This window comes from Triticum aestivum, chromosome 6B (assembly GCF_018294505.1).
Source record: "Triticum aestivum cultivar Chinese Spring chromosome 6B, IWGSC CS RefSeq v2.1, whole genome shotgun sequence".
Taxonomy (NCBI): Eukaryota; Viridiplantae; Streptophyta; class Magnoliopsida; order Poales; family Poaceae; genus Triticum; species Triticum aestivum.
Window position 1 is genome coordinate 7053082 of NC_057810.1, and position 18118 is coordinate 7071199.

General features: G+C 44.0%; 1 protein-coding gene across 1 annotated transcript; it reads right to left on the reverse strand.

Moving 5' to 3' along the window:
• Positions 1-8446: 8446 nt before the first annotated feature.
• Positions 8447-11202, reverse strand: LOC123133074 (multiple organellar RNA editing factor 2, chloroplastic). The gene is made up of 4 exons (XM_044552612.1): positions 10726-11202; positions 10425-10522; positions 10249-10314; positions 8447-8824 (listed from the first exon to the last, which is right to left on the reverse strand). The coding sequence occupies exons 1-4, from the start codon at positions 11154-11156 to the stop codon at positions 8664-8666; spliced, it is 756 nt and encodes a 251-aa protein (XP_044408547.1). The 5' UTR covers positions 11157-11202; the 3' UTR covers positions 8447-8663.
• Positions 11203-18118: the final 6916 nt, after the last annotated feature.

Below are 18118 nucleotides of genomic sequence, written 5' to 3' on the forward strand. Positions count from 1 at the left end.
CGGCCATCATGTCCGCAGTCCGGTCAGGGTTCTCCTGATAACGAGAGACACTTTAGCGAATTCAGGATGTCGCCAAACGGTGAGTGCTGAAAGATGTCCGCAGCGGTGAATTCCATGATCGGCGCCCAATCGGATTCGATTGGTAGGGGCGCAGGAGGTTCGGAGTCCGGCAAGGGGTCCGGCGCCTCGGAGTCACGAGCTTTGCAAGGGACAAGGTCCGTATTCGGCTCCATCGCCGTGGAAGTTGCAGCTCCCGAGGCGGTGTCCAGCCACCTGTCCTCGATCTGTGCGGTCGGCTCGGAACTATGGGTCAGAGCGGACTTGTGTGCGGCCTCCAGGGTACTGTCCAACGGCAGAGCTAGATTATGCCCATCGTGACAGTGCGGCACGCTCGGCTGTGGCTCAACTCCATCGAAGATCAAGTCCCCGCGGATGTTAGCTGTGAAGTTTAGGCTTCCAAACCTGACCTGATGGCCAGGGGTGTAGCTTTCGATCTGCTCCAGATGGCCAAGCGAATTGGCCCGCAGTGCGAAGCTGCCGAACACGAAGATCTGTCTGGGGAGAAAAGTCTCACCCTGGACGGCGTGGTTGTTGATTGAAGAAGCCATCAAGCCTATCAGTGACGACACAGAGGAACTCTCAATGGAAGCACCAATGTCGGTGTCAAAACCGGCGGATCTCGGGTAGGGGGTCCCGAACTGTGCGTCTAGGTGGATGGTAACAGGAGACGAGGGACACGATGTTTTACCCAGGTTCGGGCCCTCTTGATGGAGGTAAAACCCTACATCCTGCTTGATTAATATTGAAGATGTGTGTTACAAGAGTGGATCTACCACGAGATCAAGGAGGCTAAACCCTAGAAGCTAGCCTATGGTATGATTGTTGTAATGGTTGTTCGTCCTACGGACTAAAGCCCTCCGGTTTACATAGGCACCGGAGAGGGATAGGGTTACACAAAGTCGGTTACAATGGTAGGAGGTCTACATATCCGTATCGCCAAGCTTGCCTTCCACGCCAAGGAAAGTCCCATCCGGACACGGGACGAAGTCTTCAATCTTGTATCTTCATAGTCTTGGAGTCCGGCTGACGATGATAGTCCGGCTGTCCGGACACCCCCTAGTCCAGGACTCCCTCATGCACCATGAAGCCAAAGATCTTGATCTCATTGAGCTTACTGGCCTGCCCACTCCAGGTGAACTATATGAACCTGGTTGTTAGCTTCACCGCAATGCTTTGGAAAGCATATTCCAGAAGCTAGAGCCCAACATGAGCCAAATGCTGAGTATGATGAAGCCTCTGCCACAAGATGTTGAATATCCTAAGGAATTCTTTGTTGATGACCTAGAGTATCTGCCTTGCACCATCTATCACATTATCAGGCGAACTCTATGGCCCATCAAAGGACATTCTTCTGCAGCAAAGCTTGAAGGCTCAATGAAGACATTGGTCTTCTATATTCTCAATGGCATCAGCTTCAATGCTCAGGATTTCTTCATTCGCCAACTTGCTGCATCTGGCTCAGATATATTTGGTCTGAAGTTCTATGCTCCATGGGTAATGTGACTTATCAAGCTTCACTCTGCTCTTAACTATCAGCCCTCTGCACATAACCATCTCATATTCTTGCCAGAGGTTGATATGTTTGTCGAAGCCATATACCCAGAGCCTGCCAAGGAGGCAATTTATCTTCACAATGTCGATCATCAAAGTTTCTCTCAACATGTTGAAGGAGTTCATGCTGCCATTCGTGTTTGTCCTTTGGCTGGAAATACTCGTGCACCTTGTCGTGCCCGTACTGAAGCCACTGAAAGCACTATTGCTCAAAGGCCTCGGAAGAGATCTCGTGTTCTCAATGATCAAGAGCTTCTCGTGGCCTTGCATCAGAAACACAATAAGCATCATTTCTGGCTGAAGCATCAGATGCAGAGTCTCTTGATGGATGTTAATCGCATTCGCAATCTCGCCACAAAGAATGCATTTGTCACTCATGAAACCTGTCGGCGTTCGTGGAAGAGTCTGACACTACTCAGTTCTGAAGATGATCTTCAGCAAGATGGCTTCACAGAGTGATTCAAGTTTGATTTCACTCCTCCCAGGAATGTTGTCTTGCGTCGGACTCCTTCACTCGAAGATTCTGAGTACTCCTCTTCGGCAGCCACTGTAAATGCCAGAGTCATCGATGATGAAGACGATGCTACATCACCAACAACCACTTCAGCGCGTATCGACACTGCACCAGGCCCGCCTGCACCACCAAACTCCAACATCGACCCTGCTCCTACTGCGAACGAGTAGACACTCTATGTCTTCAAACCTTTTTGGTCATTACTGACAAAAGGGGGAGAAGCATATGAGTTGATAGTCTTCAAGCGGGTCCTTATGGGTGGTTGCATTATTTTGCTGCATTACTTTTGCCAAGTCTTACAACTCTCGCTTTTGATACATTTGGTTCTCTGAGTTGTAACACTTAAACTTGATGGTCGTCTGCTACTTTACTTGCTATTCTGTGATGCGATGATAAATCCCGCATGAAGTCATTCTGCAGACGTCCATTTGTCATTATGCATATCATTATCTTTGTTACTTCTTATATGCATAATGCATTGTCTTCACACTTTGATGATGGCCTCCACAAAGCAAAACCTGCCATGTGCATTTGCATTCAAACGCAAATCATTTATATGCACATCTTCAGGGGGAGCCTCGTCTCATGTATGAAGACAATACTCACAACACTAAAACTTTCACATACTTTTATCCCCATTGAAAACTTCAACCAGTTTGTCATCAATCACCAAAAAGGGGGAGATTGTAAGTGCATCTAGTGCCACCCCTAGTTGGTTTTGGAGTATTGACGACAAACTTGGTTGAGGGACTAATGTGTTTGTGAGAATTGCAGGATAACACAGGTAGTAGTCCCATATTGATTCGGTTTACCTACCAGAGATGACCCCTAAAAATGTGTGAAGACATTGAAGACAAGGGTGGTCTGTGAAGACATTCACATTGAAGATTATGACATGAGAAGACATCGCGTGAAGACTATGGAGTGCGAAGACATAGTTGTTTCGTAGTTTCCTTTTCTTCTTTGTTGAGTCATATGAACCACCGTATTGTTAAGTGGGGTCCAAGTGAACAAAGTCAGAGTGACTGATGTGATGCTCAACCAAATCCTATGTCTTCGAGCAAAGACAATGAGAGCAAATCTTATCCAGAGCTGGATGAGTCAGCTTTACTTGTAGCCCAAGTCAAGCTGCCACGTGTGTTTGAAATCTGACCGTTGGAACACGTGTTAGTTCCTTAGTGACCCAGGGTCATTTCGGACATATCAGGTCGGGTTGCCTTCTAGCTATAAATAGCCCACCTCCTACACCATAAATTGGTGGCTGCTCAGAGTTAGTGCATGGCTTTTGTCGTTTGAGAGCAACCCACCTCAGAAGCCTTGAGAGAGAATCCTTGCGAGGACAAAGCCCAAAACACCCAGAGCCAAAGAGTGTTAGGCATCACTGAAATCTTTCTATCCGCGTGATCTGAAGACTTATTACACTTGAGGAATGTGAATCCTCTAGCCGGTTAGGCATCACGTTCTGAGCATCCAAGAGTCTTGTGGATTGCCGGTGAAAGAAGTCTGTGAAGGTTTGGAAGTCTCCCTTGAAGACTTATCATAGTGATTGGGCGAGGAATAAGTGTTCTTAGCTCAAGGAGAATAAGGTGAAGACGCGGTCTTCTGAGTTAAATCTCAGCCTCCCTAACCAGACGTAAAGTTGTCACAGCAACTGGAACTGGTTGAACAAATCCCTTGTCCTCTCCGAGCAACTGGTTCTATCCTACCTCTCTTGCTTTACTTACAGTTTGTCTTCATGAAGTCTTTGCCTACTCGCCTTATCTGTTTGACTGCACCTAGTGAAGACAATTGTCTGTTTGGCTTCATACTATCTTCCTTCCTGATCCATATTACCTAGCTGCTCATAGTGTTCGTGCTTTCATTACATTGCTTACTTGACTATGGCTTGTCTAGTGTAGTATACCTTCCACTGCATATCTATAGGTTCATTTCTATCGTTTCTCTTTGAAACATCCCTGTTTTGAAGACTTCCATAAAAATTGCCTATTCACCCCCCCCCCCTCTAGGAGAATATTAGCACTTTCACTTCTTCTCCACCTCGTTAGGTTAGCAGCACCACCAACTTGACGAAATCGAATCATGCCTGCGAAATTTAACCGAATCAAATCAATGAGAGAAAGGGGGAGAGGGAGGCGCGGGGAGGAGATGAGGGGACCTAGTGGATGAGCTCCATGGCTTGGGCACCGAAAGCACCGCAGTAGATCTGGCTGTCGGCTAGTCGATCAGATCTAGGAGAGAACATGAGGGGAGGGTAGATGAGAGGACTGAGCCCGTGAGCAAGGTGGCCGGTGGGTGCGGGCGGCGGTGATGTGTAGTCGCTTGGCGGTTGGGGTCGAGGTAGAGGGGAGGGAGAAGATGGAGTGGGATGGGGAGGAGGGGAGAACAGCGACGAGCTGTGGGAGCAGGGAGGCAAGGAGGTGGGGGTGGCGGCGACGTGTGGGTCAATGGGGAATGAGGAACGGGCTGTGGAGGAGGGCTAGGGTTAGGTCTTTATATGGGTAAAGATTAGGCAGGCTTCAGCGGCCTTCGGTGGGCTTGCGGGGCTGTACCAGGCCATCGATGACAGTTTTTGAAAACGTCATGAGAAATCCGTCATGGATTAACAAGTTTCTTGTAGTGGTATGAGAGGGACAGATGAGAACGAATCTCTATGCCTCAGCTAAGTCCTGAGACTAATGGCGAGAGAGCCAGGGGACAAGAATGAGGGCCTGCCCCAAGTCTCGCGGCAAGGGTGGCTTATATCGAGTGCGCCATCCCCTCACCTCTTATATTACAAGGTGGAGCATCAATGCATGTATATCAGCCTACTACAAAACCGCCATGGTGACAGTTGGTCTTCATATGTACGAGTGAGTCATACGCCGAGTGGTTGAATGTCATCCGAGTGGACGGTACATCGATATGTCCGAGTGGGTAGTATGCATGTATGAGATTTATCTGGGCCCACCTGATGTATGGACCCCATGATTTATGATATTTTGACCCTTCGTGGTCCTACCTGCTATGTGTATCCCCAACATTAGCCCCCGAATCGGTTGCGATTTTGCAGAACAAGTTTGTGAAAGACACAATTTGGCCCGAGTGATTACGGAAATACTCGGTACCCATCATCGTGCTCTCAAACAACCAAGGTTTGAACAAAATCCCAATAGATTTTGGCACCACGTTTCCCGACTGATTAGGGTAACAGGCCACGAGGAGAAACTTGGTAACAGTCGTTCATCTCTCGGAAGAGGTTAACTCTTGATTAGAGTATGTGAGTGTCGTTAAATCTGGGCAACAAGACTGATGCATGGACTGCTCTCTCGGAGAGATGCCATTCTTATCCCGGAGGAACGTTAATACGAGTCGGCTCTAGATTCAAACTTATGACTTTCACACTTTGAGTCCTAGGAGAAGGATCAAAATGGGTCCGTGGAGGAGCGTTAAACTCACCTTATAGTAATGTTTTGAGTGATCTCGAGCTGGTCCTGCACCGAGTAACTGATTACTCGGAATTTTGTTCACCCATAGGGTGTAGCCCCCGAGACTCTGGCTGATTGTTGGTAGTCAGTTGGAGTCTGTAGGGTTTGTTGTACTTGAATTTTGTTGCTGGATTTGCCCGAGCAGAATGTTTCTTTTGAGTTCTTTTTCAGTGGGGGCACACTGAGTGCACCCGCTGGGTGTAGTGTCTGAGCCTCTGCCAGACTAGATAAGTCTAGCGGAGGGTTTAAGTCTCTTGGTGAACCTCCATGCAGCCGACATGGTAAATATCTTTTCGTCTGAAGTTGAGTCAATCAGATGGATCTTCATGCGCTTGGCACAGTAAATAAGCTCGTCCTGGAGCTGAATCGGTCGGACTGATCTTCGTGCACTCGGCATGATAAATAAATTCAGCCTGGAACTGGGTCAAGCAGGCGAGTCTTCATCGATGAACTCAGCCTCGAAACTGCCGATTTTAGAGAAAAGCTGGACAGTCTAGGGAGTAATCATTCCAGTAGTACTTCTTACATTGACTATTATCTTTTTCTGTTGCCAACCAGACGATCGGGTCAGGACCGGGATGGAGACGAAGTGTGAGCGCTAGGTATTGAGCATACTTTATGAAAAATTAGAAAGCTAAGTGAGGAATATGCCTGGTGGCGCTCCCATAGGTTTAGCCCCGAATTGGTTGAGGTTTTGTAGAACGAGTTTACTAAAAGCTTGATTTGGCCCGAGCACTATGGGCCGCGCCTGTCGTCAAGCTTTGGTCAACTATGATTTGAACAAAACTTCGATGGATTATGGACTGCGTTTTTCGATTGATCGGATTGGGTTGATTGCTGGGCAAAACTCGATGTCATTCATATGTCTCCCGGGAGAGATTGGCTAGAGGTCCGAGTGAGCGAACTCCAGGCTTCACCTCCAGTTGTCTGCCACACTAAGTGGCTGACTATTGGGGTTCTTGCCTGGACGCTGTGGACGGTCTGGAATAAGCTTGTGATCCGGCGTGTTCCTCTTTTGACGTGCTACTAACGCTGTGTCGAAAATGTGTGGTTACATGCAGCTGGCGGCTGCTTAGCCGCGCCCCAGGACCGAGACGCTATCACCACCATAATTATAGATCTGCGTGCGATGACCCTTCGCTTGGCGCCGCCGCTTCCTCCACCCCCAGAGCCGGATTTGATCCTTGCATGCTTTGCCACCACTTGTTTTCTTTGGGATTGTTGAGTTGTGCCTCCAGCAGAACCTTTGTGTCCGTGTGTTGTGCTACGGCTTGTGTGGCGTGTGTGTGTGCGTGTGTTTGTGGTGTGAGCTATGTTGAACTTTGTGGCTTCGTTGGTTGCTTTATATATATATATAATAAAGCGGGGTGAAAATCTTTTTCAGTAATTGCAGCTGGCCTTCCCTTCCCATGGTACTCCTCGGTCACCACCATGAGACCCCTGAATATCCGTGGTCCCTGATGCATCACCCTATTCCAATCACATGGCAGAATCTCAAGGTCATAAGCCAGCCGCCAAGCAAATTCCATTGTGTCTCTGAACGCATAAACACTGAAAGGCTTTCGGGTATTGACCTTTGCCACCTGGTCTTCTTCTCCAATTCGCAGATCTCTTGTGCCCTAGCGAACACGCCATCGAGTTCCGCCTCCTTCAGCTTCATGTTCTTCATCGAGGGCCCTCTCCGGATCAATCTCGTTCTTACTCTTTTCCCGTCTCTGGCTAAATCCAGTGTTCTGGAAGATGTCGCCGCCATTGCCCAAACACAAAAACCGTGTGTGGTTGCTAATTCTACAGTTGTGGTGGAAGGACGAAGCCGTTGGTGTGCAACTTTGGATGGTGGTCGTACAGTTGTGGGGGTGTGGTTGCTTTGCTGGTCTGTGTATTTGGTGTTGCATCTATGTGTTTATAGTCACATGCGGTCCAACCCAGTGGTCTCTGCAGCCAGTCAAGGGCTCGTGACTCGGCTCGAATCGACTCGAACTCGAAGAATAACGAGTCGAGCCAAGCTTTAGTTTAAGATCATTGTTTATAGACCAAGTTAAACGAGTCAATCTCACGAGTACTCGTGTAACTCGTTAGGCTCGATACAATAAATCAATCACTCCCAATACATCCCAGCCGCACAACCCAAGTCGAGCAGTTCAAGGCCTAGCCTCCTAGGAGACTTGCGTTACAAAAAAATTACAATTGTTTAGTGATATATATGTTTATTATATACATAATCATTTTTTATCATATTTGAGGGCTTTATGTTTATATCTTAAATGAGTTTAACAAGCTAAGCGAGCTCGGCTCACGAGTTATACGAGTCGAGCCAATCTTGGGGTTGAGCTCGTTATAGTAACGAGTCGAGTCGAGCTAGCTCGTTAACGAAACGAGCTCTAGCTGGCTCGACTCGGCTCGAATTCCAGCCCTAAGCCAGTCCATCAAAGGTTGTGTTTGGTTTGTCTATTTTTTAAATGTTTAAAAAATTCCCAAAAAAAAATATGAATGTCCACAAGAAATGTGACTACAACCCATAAAAATTTCAGGTCCAAAATCAAAACACAGATTGAGAAACAAAAATGTAAAATCTAACATGAATAGTGTAAAAAGACAAAAACACTTTGATAGCATAAAATCGTTCCGAGATTTTAATGTAAAAAAATACACCTGTGAGCACTCAGGTACGACGAGTTGATTGGTTCAACATTGACACTATCCATATCTAGATCTGTCATTTTTATTTCTCAATGTGCGTTTCGAGTTTGGACCTGAAATTTTTAGTGCTTGTAGTCACATTCCTTGTGAACATTCAACCCTCAATCAAAATCTCAGCTTGAATCATCTATGCTGTTCAAGTCTCCGCACGACAAGCTAGCAGAAGCACACGACCCGCGGCTCTAAAATTCTTTTATGCTATCAAGATTCACAGTTTCAAGTTCCAAGTGGTCAAATACATACAGATAACAGAGTGGCAACACGAAACGGGTTACTAAAAACCAAGCAATAACAACTGCTCGCTATGTCGAGGGGCTGAAACAGGCACAGCAGGTTGCCTCCAGCTCTGGCCTCGGCCTCGGTCGTGTGATGGATCATCGCTGCGGCTGCTGCTGCTGCTGGTTCTCCCTCCGCCGCGCGTACCGGGTCCTGTCGTTGTACCGCGGCCTGTCCGACGCTCTCTGCGGCACGGGCTCCACCCTCCTCTGCCTCTCGGGTGGTCTCTGCACAATCTCCCCATTCACAAACAGCTCGGCTGCACATCACAACCAAGCGTCAGAATAAGATTATCACAACCAAACATGTAATGTAAGCAAGACATAGTGAATGAAGCATCTCTTTTGTGTCAACGTTTCATAAACAGAAACTTGCACACTACATCAAGGCGAAGGAACAAATTAATAGTGTGCTTCTCCCTCAATTCACAAATATAAGATGTTTTGGATATTTCAATATGGACTACATACGGACTAAAATGAGTGAGCAAACACAATAAAACATCTATATATGCATCCGATTCACAAAAAAAAAAAAATACAGCATCTTATATTTGTGACCAGAGGGAGTAGCCTGCAAACTAAGGCATAGCTCAGGAAAATCACTTGCTTTGACCAAAACTAGGTGATTACCCCAAATTTCATGGTAAAATTAGCAAGGCAGAGCATTTCTCTTAGATATAATCAATACTAGAGGCACCTCTCTTACCTCTACAGATACTTAGCCATGTTCTATCAGTACAAATACCATTAGAGAATATACACGGACTTGTTAGGATCCCATTAGCACTCAGAGCAAGAATCACACACTGCACCTCATTGCTTCAGCCACATGGACTGTATAGCAAATTTCGGCAGTTACATACAAATTCTCATAGCACTTGATACCGTGCACTGTTACTGTTATATACTCCCTCTGTAAAGAAATACAAGAGTGTTTAGATCACTAAAGTAGTGATCCGCTCTTGCATTTCTTTACGGAGGGAGTATATACAAACAATGCTCATAGCACTTGATTGTGTGTGTTAGGTATCACTGCCCACCCTAGATAGATTAGAGCAGCAATGGTTGTAAAGTTATAACTAAAGAGGGAGTATGTTTCGTGATAATTTATTGTACCTCACACCTCTACAAATATTTTGCAATACATGGGGCATAATTAACCTTCAGAGAATATGCAGGTACTTGTTACATACTTACATGACTTCATTGCTTTAACCACATGGACAACAGAGCAAATGTTGGAAGTTGACAATATACTCATAAATACACAATTATACACTTTGCTCCTACCACTTTATATGGAGCATTAATATTTAATGATGTATTATACATACTGCCTACAGCACGTGATAGTGTGTGTTAGGATTCATTGCTAAGCAGAGACAGATCAGAGCACCAAGGATTGCAATTACAGAGGGAGGACGTTCCATGATCATTTTTTGTACCCACATACACAACCATCTAAAAGTTTATCAGCAATCGAATCAAAGATATTACCCAGAAGGCTGCATCGGACACATTTAAATGCTACTGGACAATATATGTCTCTGTGGTTGTCACAAAACAATAGATATACTGCTGTCGATTTGAGCAGTCGTAATCCCACAAAGAACCCAATAGTCTAGCTCCCTCCCACAAATCTAAAAAGGTTGCAGGATATGTATAATATGTCCAGAATTACCTCCATAGTCCTTGTGCTCTGGGTCAACATAGGAATCAGGGAGCACAAAGAGAACACCAGGAATCCCTGCAGCACAACCAACAGACGTATTTAGACATGCTCCCATCTACCGAAAGGAGAAGCAGACCGACAAGTTTGTCTGCTCTGGTAATTTTAGATGTGGATAACACGAAAACCTTCGAGCTTGTTGGATGTCTCCTCGTCGATCTCGCACCCGAACCCGAAGTAGCGCTCGCACGAGACGTTGTAAATCTTCCTCTTGGCCTCCTCCTCGCTGCCACAGCATTCGGAGACAGAACAACATCAGACCGTCAGGCTTACATGAACAATACTACTTGACATAGAGTAACACTGAGCTAGCCTTCGAGCCCAAACAAGACTCAAATTTGCAGTCTTTGCCACTCATTTCCGAGCAGCGAGCGAGACAGGCTGAGCCGCTCTCGCGACGGGATGGAGGCCGGATGGACGGGTACATACCTGCCGAGGACCTTGGCGAGGGTGTGGACGTAGCAGTCGACCATCTGGTGCTTGGAGGCGCCCTCGCCGCCGGGCTTGTCCATGACGATCAGCCAGTGCTCGTAGTCGCACCCGGGGAACAGCGGCGCCATCTCCGTCGGCGCGCGGTCCCCGCCGCCTCCGCCCCCGCCCCGCGCGGGGGAGTACCCGTCGCCGCCCCCGGGACGCCGCGCCATGCCCCTGGCGCCCCCGACGCTGCGCAGGAGGAGGGACGACGAGGAGGACGCGACGGCCGCCGGGCGCAGCAGCTCCATCGCCGCCGCCGGGGCGCGCGGGATGATCGGGGCGGAGGCGAGGCGGCGGGAGATGAGGAGGCGGGCGGCGGTCGAGTAGGAGGTGGTGGTGGGGGAGAGCAGCCTGCGGGCCATGGAGGCGGCGGCGGCGGCGGCCATGGAGAGGCAGGGAGATGGGGAATGGGGAATTCGTCGGGACGGAGACCTACGGGGGGTTTAAGCTTAAATGGGCCTCTTGCTCTCGCATGTGTGGGCTCAGGATCACATGGGCTTTTTCCCGGCCGACTGAAGCCCGCGACAGCTATATCTCGCGAAATCACTAGTTAATGGTACCAATAAACCGTGCGTCTATTGCTTTTCACAAAGATGGTCGTAACATTATGGGCAGTATGGAGGCAGGCGATACACGAAGGAATATTTCAATCACCCATGCAGACCCATTCTTTTGTGGAGTCCTACCTTCGCGAGCTGGAACAAGTAAGGGAAAAAACAACCCCTCGGGTTTCTGCTACACCTAGGAGGGAAGCTGAACGAAGATGGATAGCCTCACCACCCGGGTTGGTGAAGTTCAACGTCGACGAAGCGGTGGCAAGGCGCAGCCGTGGCAGGGCTGTTGCCACAGTTTGCCGAGACCACACGGGTCTATATCTAGGATCATCGGCGGTGGTTTATAATGGAGTTTTTGATCCGACGATCTTGGAAACTTATGCATGTAGGAAGGCTCTGGCACTTGCTAGTGATCTGCAAGTGTCACATATGATAATAGCATCGGATTGCCAAGGTGTGGTCAATGACATCAACCAAGGAACAGGAGGACCGCACTCTGCGATCATCTAGGAGATTTTGGGGCGTAGAAATATGTTCACTTTTGTTTCTTTTGTTCATGAGCATAGAAACTTTAATTTCGAGACTCACTATCTTGCCAAATTAGCTTGTAATCTTTAGTCTGATAGACATTTATGGTTGGTCAACCCTTATGACCAACGTATTGTACCCATGAACATCACCGATAATCAATAAAGTGGCGAGATTCCTCAAAAAAAAAACCAATAAACCGTGTGAATCCTGAATCGTTCTCATCGTTGGATTGTTAGGGCCTATTTGAAGTACTCCGGCTCCACGCTTCACAAATTCAAAACCAGACCACATGTTAATAGGTTTCGACAAACTTTCTTTTTTACAAAAAAAAAAACAATAGAAAAAATTGTAGCCAAAAATACGTTTTTATCCACATTTTCCCCTTTCGAGAGGCACGACTGTGCTTCTCATGAAAGAAAAATTTGTGCCTACACGAGAAGCAAACCCGTGCCTCTCCTAAAAGGAAAAAAAAATATGTTTTCCCTTTTCCAAAAGCCACAACCATGTCTCCCGCGGAAGTAAACTTGTGCCTCCACAACAAGCAAACCTGCGATTCTCATGGAAGAAAAAACACTCTTTTTCTCGGGATGTAATTTGTGTCTCCATGAGAAGTAAATCTGTCCTATCATGGAAGCAAAAATAACGCATTTTTTTCCTTTTCTGAGAGGCATAGTTGTGCAAATATGTGCCATCATAAGAAGCAACACATGTGACCCTCGTGGAAGCAAAAAAGAAAAATCCTTTTCAAGAGGCGCAGTTGTGCCTCTCCCGGAAACAAATCTATGCTACCACGAGAAGAAATTTTGTGCCTCTATGAAAAAAAATGATTTTTTTCGTGCAATGTTTAAATAAAATATATACTCAAAATCTAGCAATAACCCAAAAATCCGTAACCCAACCCAAAAACCATCTAAACACCGAGAACGCGTATAAAAAATACAAAAAACAATATCACGAGGGAGCGCCCAACACGCAAAACATGACGGCAACTGAGAGCACGCCACTCTCTCAGCGCACCAAAACTGATCTTTGAAGGGCTTCCGCAAAGGTACCCCCTAGTTACTCCCTATATCTCGATCAACACGAGACGGTAGTTTGTTTCGCTGAAGGATTTTCATGCCCCATGTATTGCAAAATATTTGTAGAGGTGAGAGGTACAAAGTTTTGTTTTTCAACCATTTCTTGTTTCCTTCTAAGTTTTCATCGGTTTTTTATGTATTTCTTTTTCTTTGTCTGGTTTGAATGATTTTTTCTTTTCGTTTTTGTTTCCCTTTAGGTTTTTGTAGGTTTTCTTTGTATATTATTCTTATACACCAGAAACCGTTTTTATATACACGTTTAACATCTTTCAAATATGTGATTAATATTTGTCACAACTTATATTTTTGAGTGCCTAATTTTTTCATGCACATTATAACTTTTTTCTTTATACTAGGAACATATTTATACACATATTTAATATTTTAAAATTAGAAGATTAAAATCATGAAAATAAATATTTACATACCTACTTTTTCAGAAACATTGTGCTTTTTTTATACATCAGGAACATTTTATATAAACACGTGTAATATATTCCAAATTGATGATTAATATTTTTTATAACATATAGTTTTTCATTTCTACTTTTTCCATAAACAATCTACATTTTTTGTATGCATTAGAAACAATTTTATATACACGTTAAAATTTTCAAATTCATGATAAATTTTTAAAATACATTTTTTTTACTTTCATACACATTCTAAAATGTTTGCATACACCAGGAGAATTTTTTATATAACATTTAACATTTTCCAAATATGTGACTAACATTTTCAAAAACTTATATTTTTTACGTCTACTTTTCTCCATACATATTGTTCATTTTTTGTATACATCGGAACCACCTTTTCTATATACATTTAACATTTTTTAAATGCATGATTAACATTTTTCAAACAAAATTCTACCTTCTCCGAACGCATTGTACAATTTTCATAAAAAAATTTATACATCAGAAACATTATTTCTATACATATTTGAAATTTTTAGTGCATAATTAACATTTTTCAAATTTTGCATATAAAGTGATTTTTATAGTGGACATACTCAGGAAATTTCGAAATATGAGCAAAAGTAAAAAAAAATAAAGCAACGAATGAAGGCATGTGTCCACACTGGCCGGCCCAATCGGACGGCTGCTTTTGGCGAAATATCATACTGTCTCGCTTCAAGCGAGACATAGGCAGACCAAAGTAGTTTACATTTTCTACTTCCTCCGTTGAAGCAAGACGGAGGGTGTGGTGTTTTTTATTTGTGTAACTTTGTCCATGAGTTTAGCAGCATGAATTTCGAGTCCCGATTTTTTAGAAGCATGGTTTACACTGGGGGTTGGGCGCCATGTATGGTTAGGCCAACCCGGTGATCTTTTGTTCATCTATGTAAACATTGTGAAGGTTCAATAAAGCTTCGTGCGATTGTTCTAAAATAGTACCCATAAAAAAGTAGAAGTGGGTGTGCATTTTATAGTCCGCTCAAAGAAATTGGATTTATTGATCAAGGGGGGAATCGATTTATCAAACATGCTTTGATTCGGTTAAGGCACTTATTGAGTTAGTACGGAATTTATCATAAACGTTGCTCATTTATTTTTAGTTTTGGATTACCTAAACCATAGATCCATGGGGTATTTTCTTTTTCCACATGTCTTTTTTGTTTTTCTTACGAAAAAGAAACAAAATATGCCCTCATTTTGAAACTGAAAGAGTAATTGTGAAAAGGTACATCATTAAAGCATGGGGTTTTCATGTGTTGAAAATTAGAGGGCGACCAAGTCCAAACTATTAAAGTGGTCACGAGTGCTAATTATTTGATATATCAAAGAAATAAATAAGATGATAATATGCACATTCTTACGAGTGCAATGAATTTACCACATTCTTACTTCCGCCAGTGTAAGGAGTAAATTCTGGTAGATAAGATGCAATGGATAAACAGAGCGCTAATTTAAGCTTTATTGCTGTTCAAAGATACCACTGAAACAAGAACCCAGGCAAGGTTTCCAGATGACATGAAGCATGCAATACACAAAAGGCAGGATAGATGGCAGCCCCATGCAAAAGAGTTTCAATAAAATACTTAGTAACATGACAGAAGTTCAGGCGCAGGCTGATGCTCTGCGCCTCGGATTTCTTCACATAACGATGCACTTGTTCTCATACATTGTTCTGTAGTTGTCCTTCTCCTTGTTCGCCAGGTCCAGGCTCTCCATGAGCCTCTGGATCTCCTTCTCCTTGCGCAACAAGTCTTCTTGCCTTGCCTTCTCAAGTTCCTCCCTGAGATTGTTGATCTCCTCTTTCTGCTCTTTCATCTTCTCCTCCTCTAGCCTTCTCAGATTCTCTGCATTTGTCATTTCTTGCTTGACATTATCATGCTCTTTCTGAGATTTCTCCAGCCTCTCCTTGAGCCTCTTGATCTCCTCTTCTGTACTGTTCAGGTTTTCATCAACCTACCGATGAAATTAATTAAGTCAGGTTCTATATTGGTAGGAATCATGTATCCGACGTTCATAATAGTCAACTTATACAGAGCACTATAACACATGATCAACAGATAAAAATCCATTTAAAGAATATTCTCATACTGAAAAATGAATATTCTTTATCTAAATTAAACTTCAACAGTCTCAGTTTTTTCTAAAACAATAGTTGTCACCTTGAGAAGACTGTAGAGGAAACCTTGTTCCACACCTCATAGTCATAGTAATACATATAAGCATATCTTTTTTTTTGCAGGAATACAGATTAACGTATACTGTTCAGTAGACATCATCATTGCACTACAAAATTGACTAATGTGTAAAAATCATTTACCGTCTTGGTTATATGTGTCAATTGTTCATAAATCCTTTCTGCAGAATATCCACCAATACTATTCTCACTTTGTCCATCATTTGCTTCCTGCAACAAGGGAACAAAAGCACAGGTGAGAAAAGAGAGAGAGGTGCATCTATCCAGAGGTATAATACTACTAAAAGCTGAATCAATCACCTGAATGTTAGGGAGCATCTTGTAGGGAAATGCTGTGCCACCATTACTTGATATAACAAAGTCAACTGCACCAAGCAATTTCCCACGTTGCATCTCATGACGCTCAATATTACTGGTCATGTTGTCAAAGAGAACACCCCTATTTTGGCATAGCTTTATCATGTCCTGCAAAAATGAGGATGAAATTATAAGCTGTTAACAAGAAGATTGCAACTGATATATACTAACTGCACAAGAATCATTCTTGTGATGTGATACAATCAAATAAAACGCAGTGTGAAACACTTCATTGATAGTGTTAAGATATGAAATAGACCTGGAGATAAATTTACCGGAGACCTCACACCTAGCATTTTCTTCCAAGCAACTTCATCCCCCACCGCATCTCCATGCGTGAAAACTAATATAATGTGGTTGAGGATTTTGTCACCAAAAAACCGTTTAATCGACTCAACTGTCTTCTTCTCTTCACAAGAAAACCGTGATGTGGCTGAGAACACCATAAGCATAGCATGTATGCCATCTTTGCTCATCTCGATGCACTTTACAATCTCTTTACGGGCATCCTCGATCGAAATCTCCATGTCAAATAAGCCTATCAAAAAAATTAGTGAGGTTGTTATAATTCAGCTTCAACGTAGCAATGCATGTTTAGTTTGATATAAGCCGCCACAATGGGGAGTAACTAAGTATTCCACGGGCATCCTACGCGCCGTCCGATCTCCACGGGCATCTCGCTCCCGGCCAATTTTCGGGGATGTACAATGATGTTATCTTAAAAGTGCCACATACTACCTACGTCCTGATTTATAAGTCCCCTACGTGTTTTGTGCCAAATTTTAACTAGGATTTAACTAACAAAATATTAATGCATGTCACCAAAAATTATATCATTTGATTCGTATTTGAACATAGTGCCCAATTGTATTATTTTTATGACATATATTGACATTTTTAGTTAAATTTAAGGTCAAAAATTGGCACTGAATACAAAGAGAAGAAATAAACCACGTTTTTAGGCAAAAAAAAGGTTGTCTTCTTAGTTATTGTCAATAAAGCTAAATGATAAGGTTGGTCATAATGGGGAGGAGGGACGAGGTGTACCCGACGGCCGCTGGGCGCAGCATCTCCTTCGCCGCCGCCGCCGGGGCGCGCGGGATGGACGGGGCCATCGGCGGTGGAGGAGGGGAGAGCAGCCTGCGGGCCATGGCGGCGGCCATCGGCGGCGGCGGAATCCTAGCGTGGAGGTGTGGAAGGTTCTGGAAAGGAGGTGGACGGGAATGGGAAAGACCTATGAGGGTTTAGGAGACAAATGGGTTTAAGCTTAAATGGGCCGTTTCCTTTTTTTGAGTGGGCTTGCTTTGGGCTTAGGGTTAAATCGACTACTCTGACGAAAGTACCTTTCTACACCCGGGCTCAAATGCTCCCGGTGTGGCATACTTTAAACAAATGGCTTTCGTGCATGCACAATTTCATCTGAAATCACATTAGTGGAAGTTGTGGCAAAAAAACAATTAGAGCTCCAAAATGCATTTGAGAGTAACATTTTCGGAGCATATAACTTTTTTAGGACCCTGATAAGTGCCACACGTATGGCACAAAGCATGGCAAGTCTAATTACCCGAGGATGGCACCTTTAATTATGAAACATGGCAACTTTTGTTTAGATGGCAAGTTTCGGGTTTTGGGGGTTTTTTTATTACAATTTTAGTTGTAAAAAACCGTCAACTTCGTGCCACACGTGTGGCACTTATCATTTGGCTTTTTATTACCACGCTTTTCGGTGATGAATTTTCGTGTACACTCTAACCGTTCCTTCAATTTTGCCCAAAAATATTAAGATTTTTTTTAAAAAATATGCTTTTTCGAATTTACTATTCACCAAGGAGCATTTCAGCCTGGTTATAGAAACTCCACGTGCCTTCTCTGAACATTTTGTCTTAGAACGAAAACTTTTTTAAAAAAGGGAGTACATTTTTTGAAATTATGAACAGATTTAAAGTTCCAAACATTTTTTGAATTTTTAAAGTTATGAAGACAATTTGGAAAGCAAGAATTATTTGAAATATTTGGACAATTTTAAACAGAAAATGTGAATAAGGGGAAAATATGAAATATTTGGACGATGCATGGACACCCCGGCGAGGTCTATTCCTCATGGGTTTAAAGTTCATCGCGATGTCAAATTCTTGGCATGTGGACATGTCCAGAACATGCATGACCATTTCATCT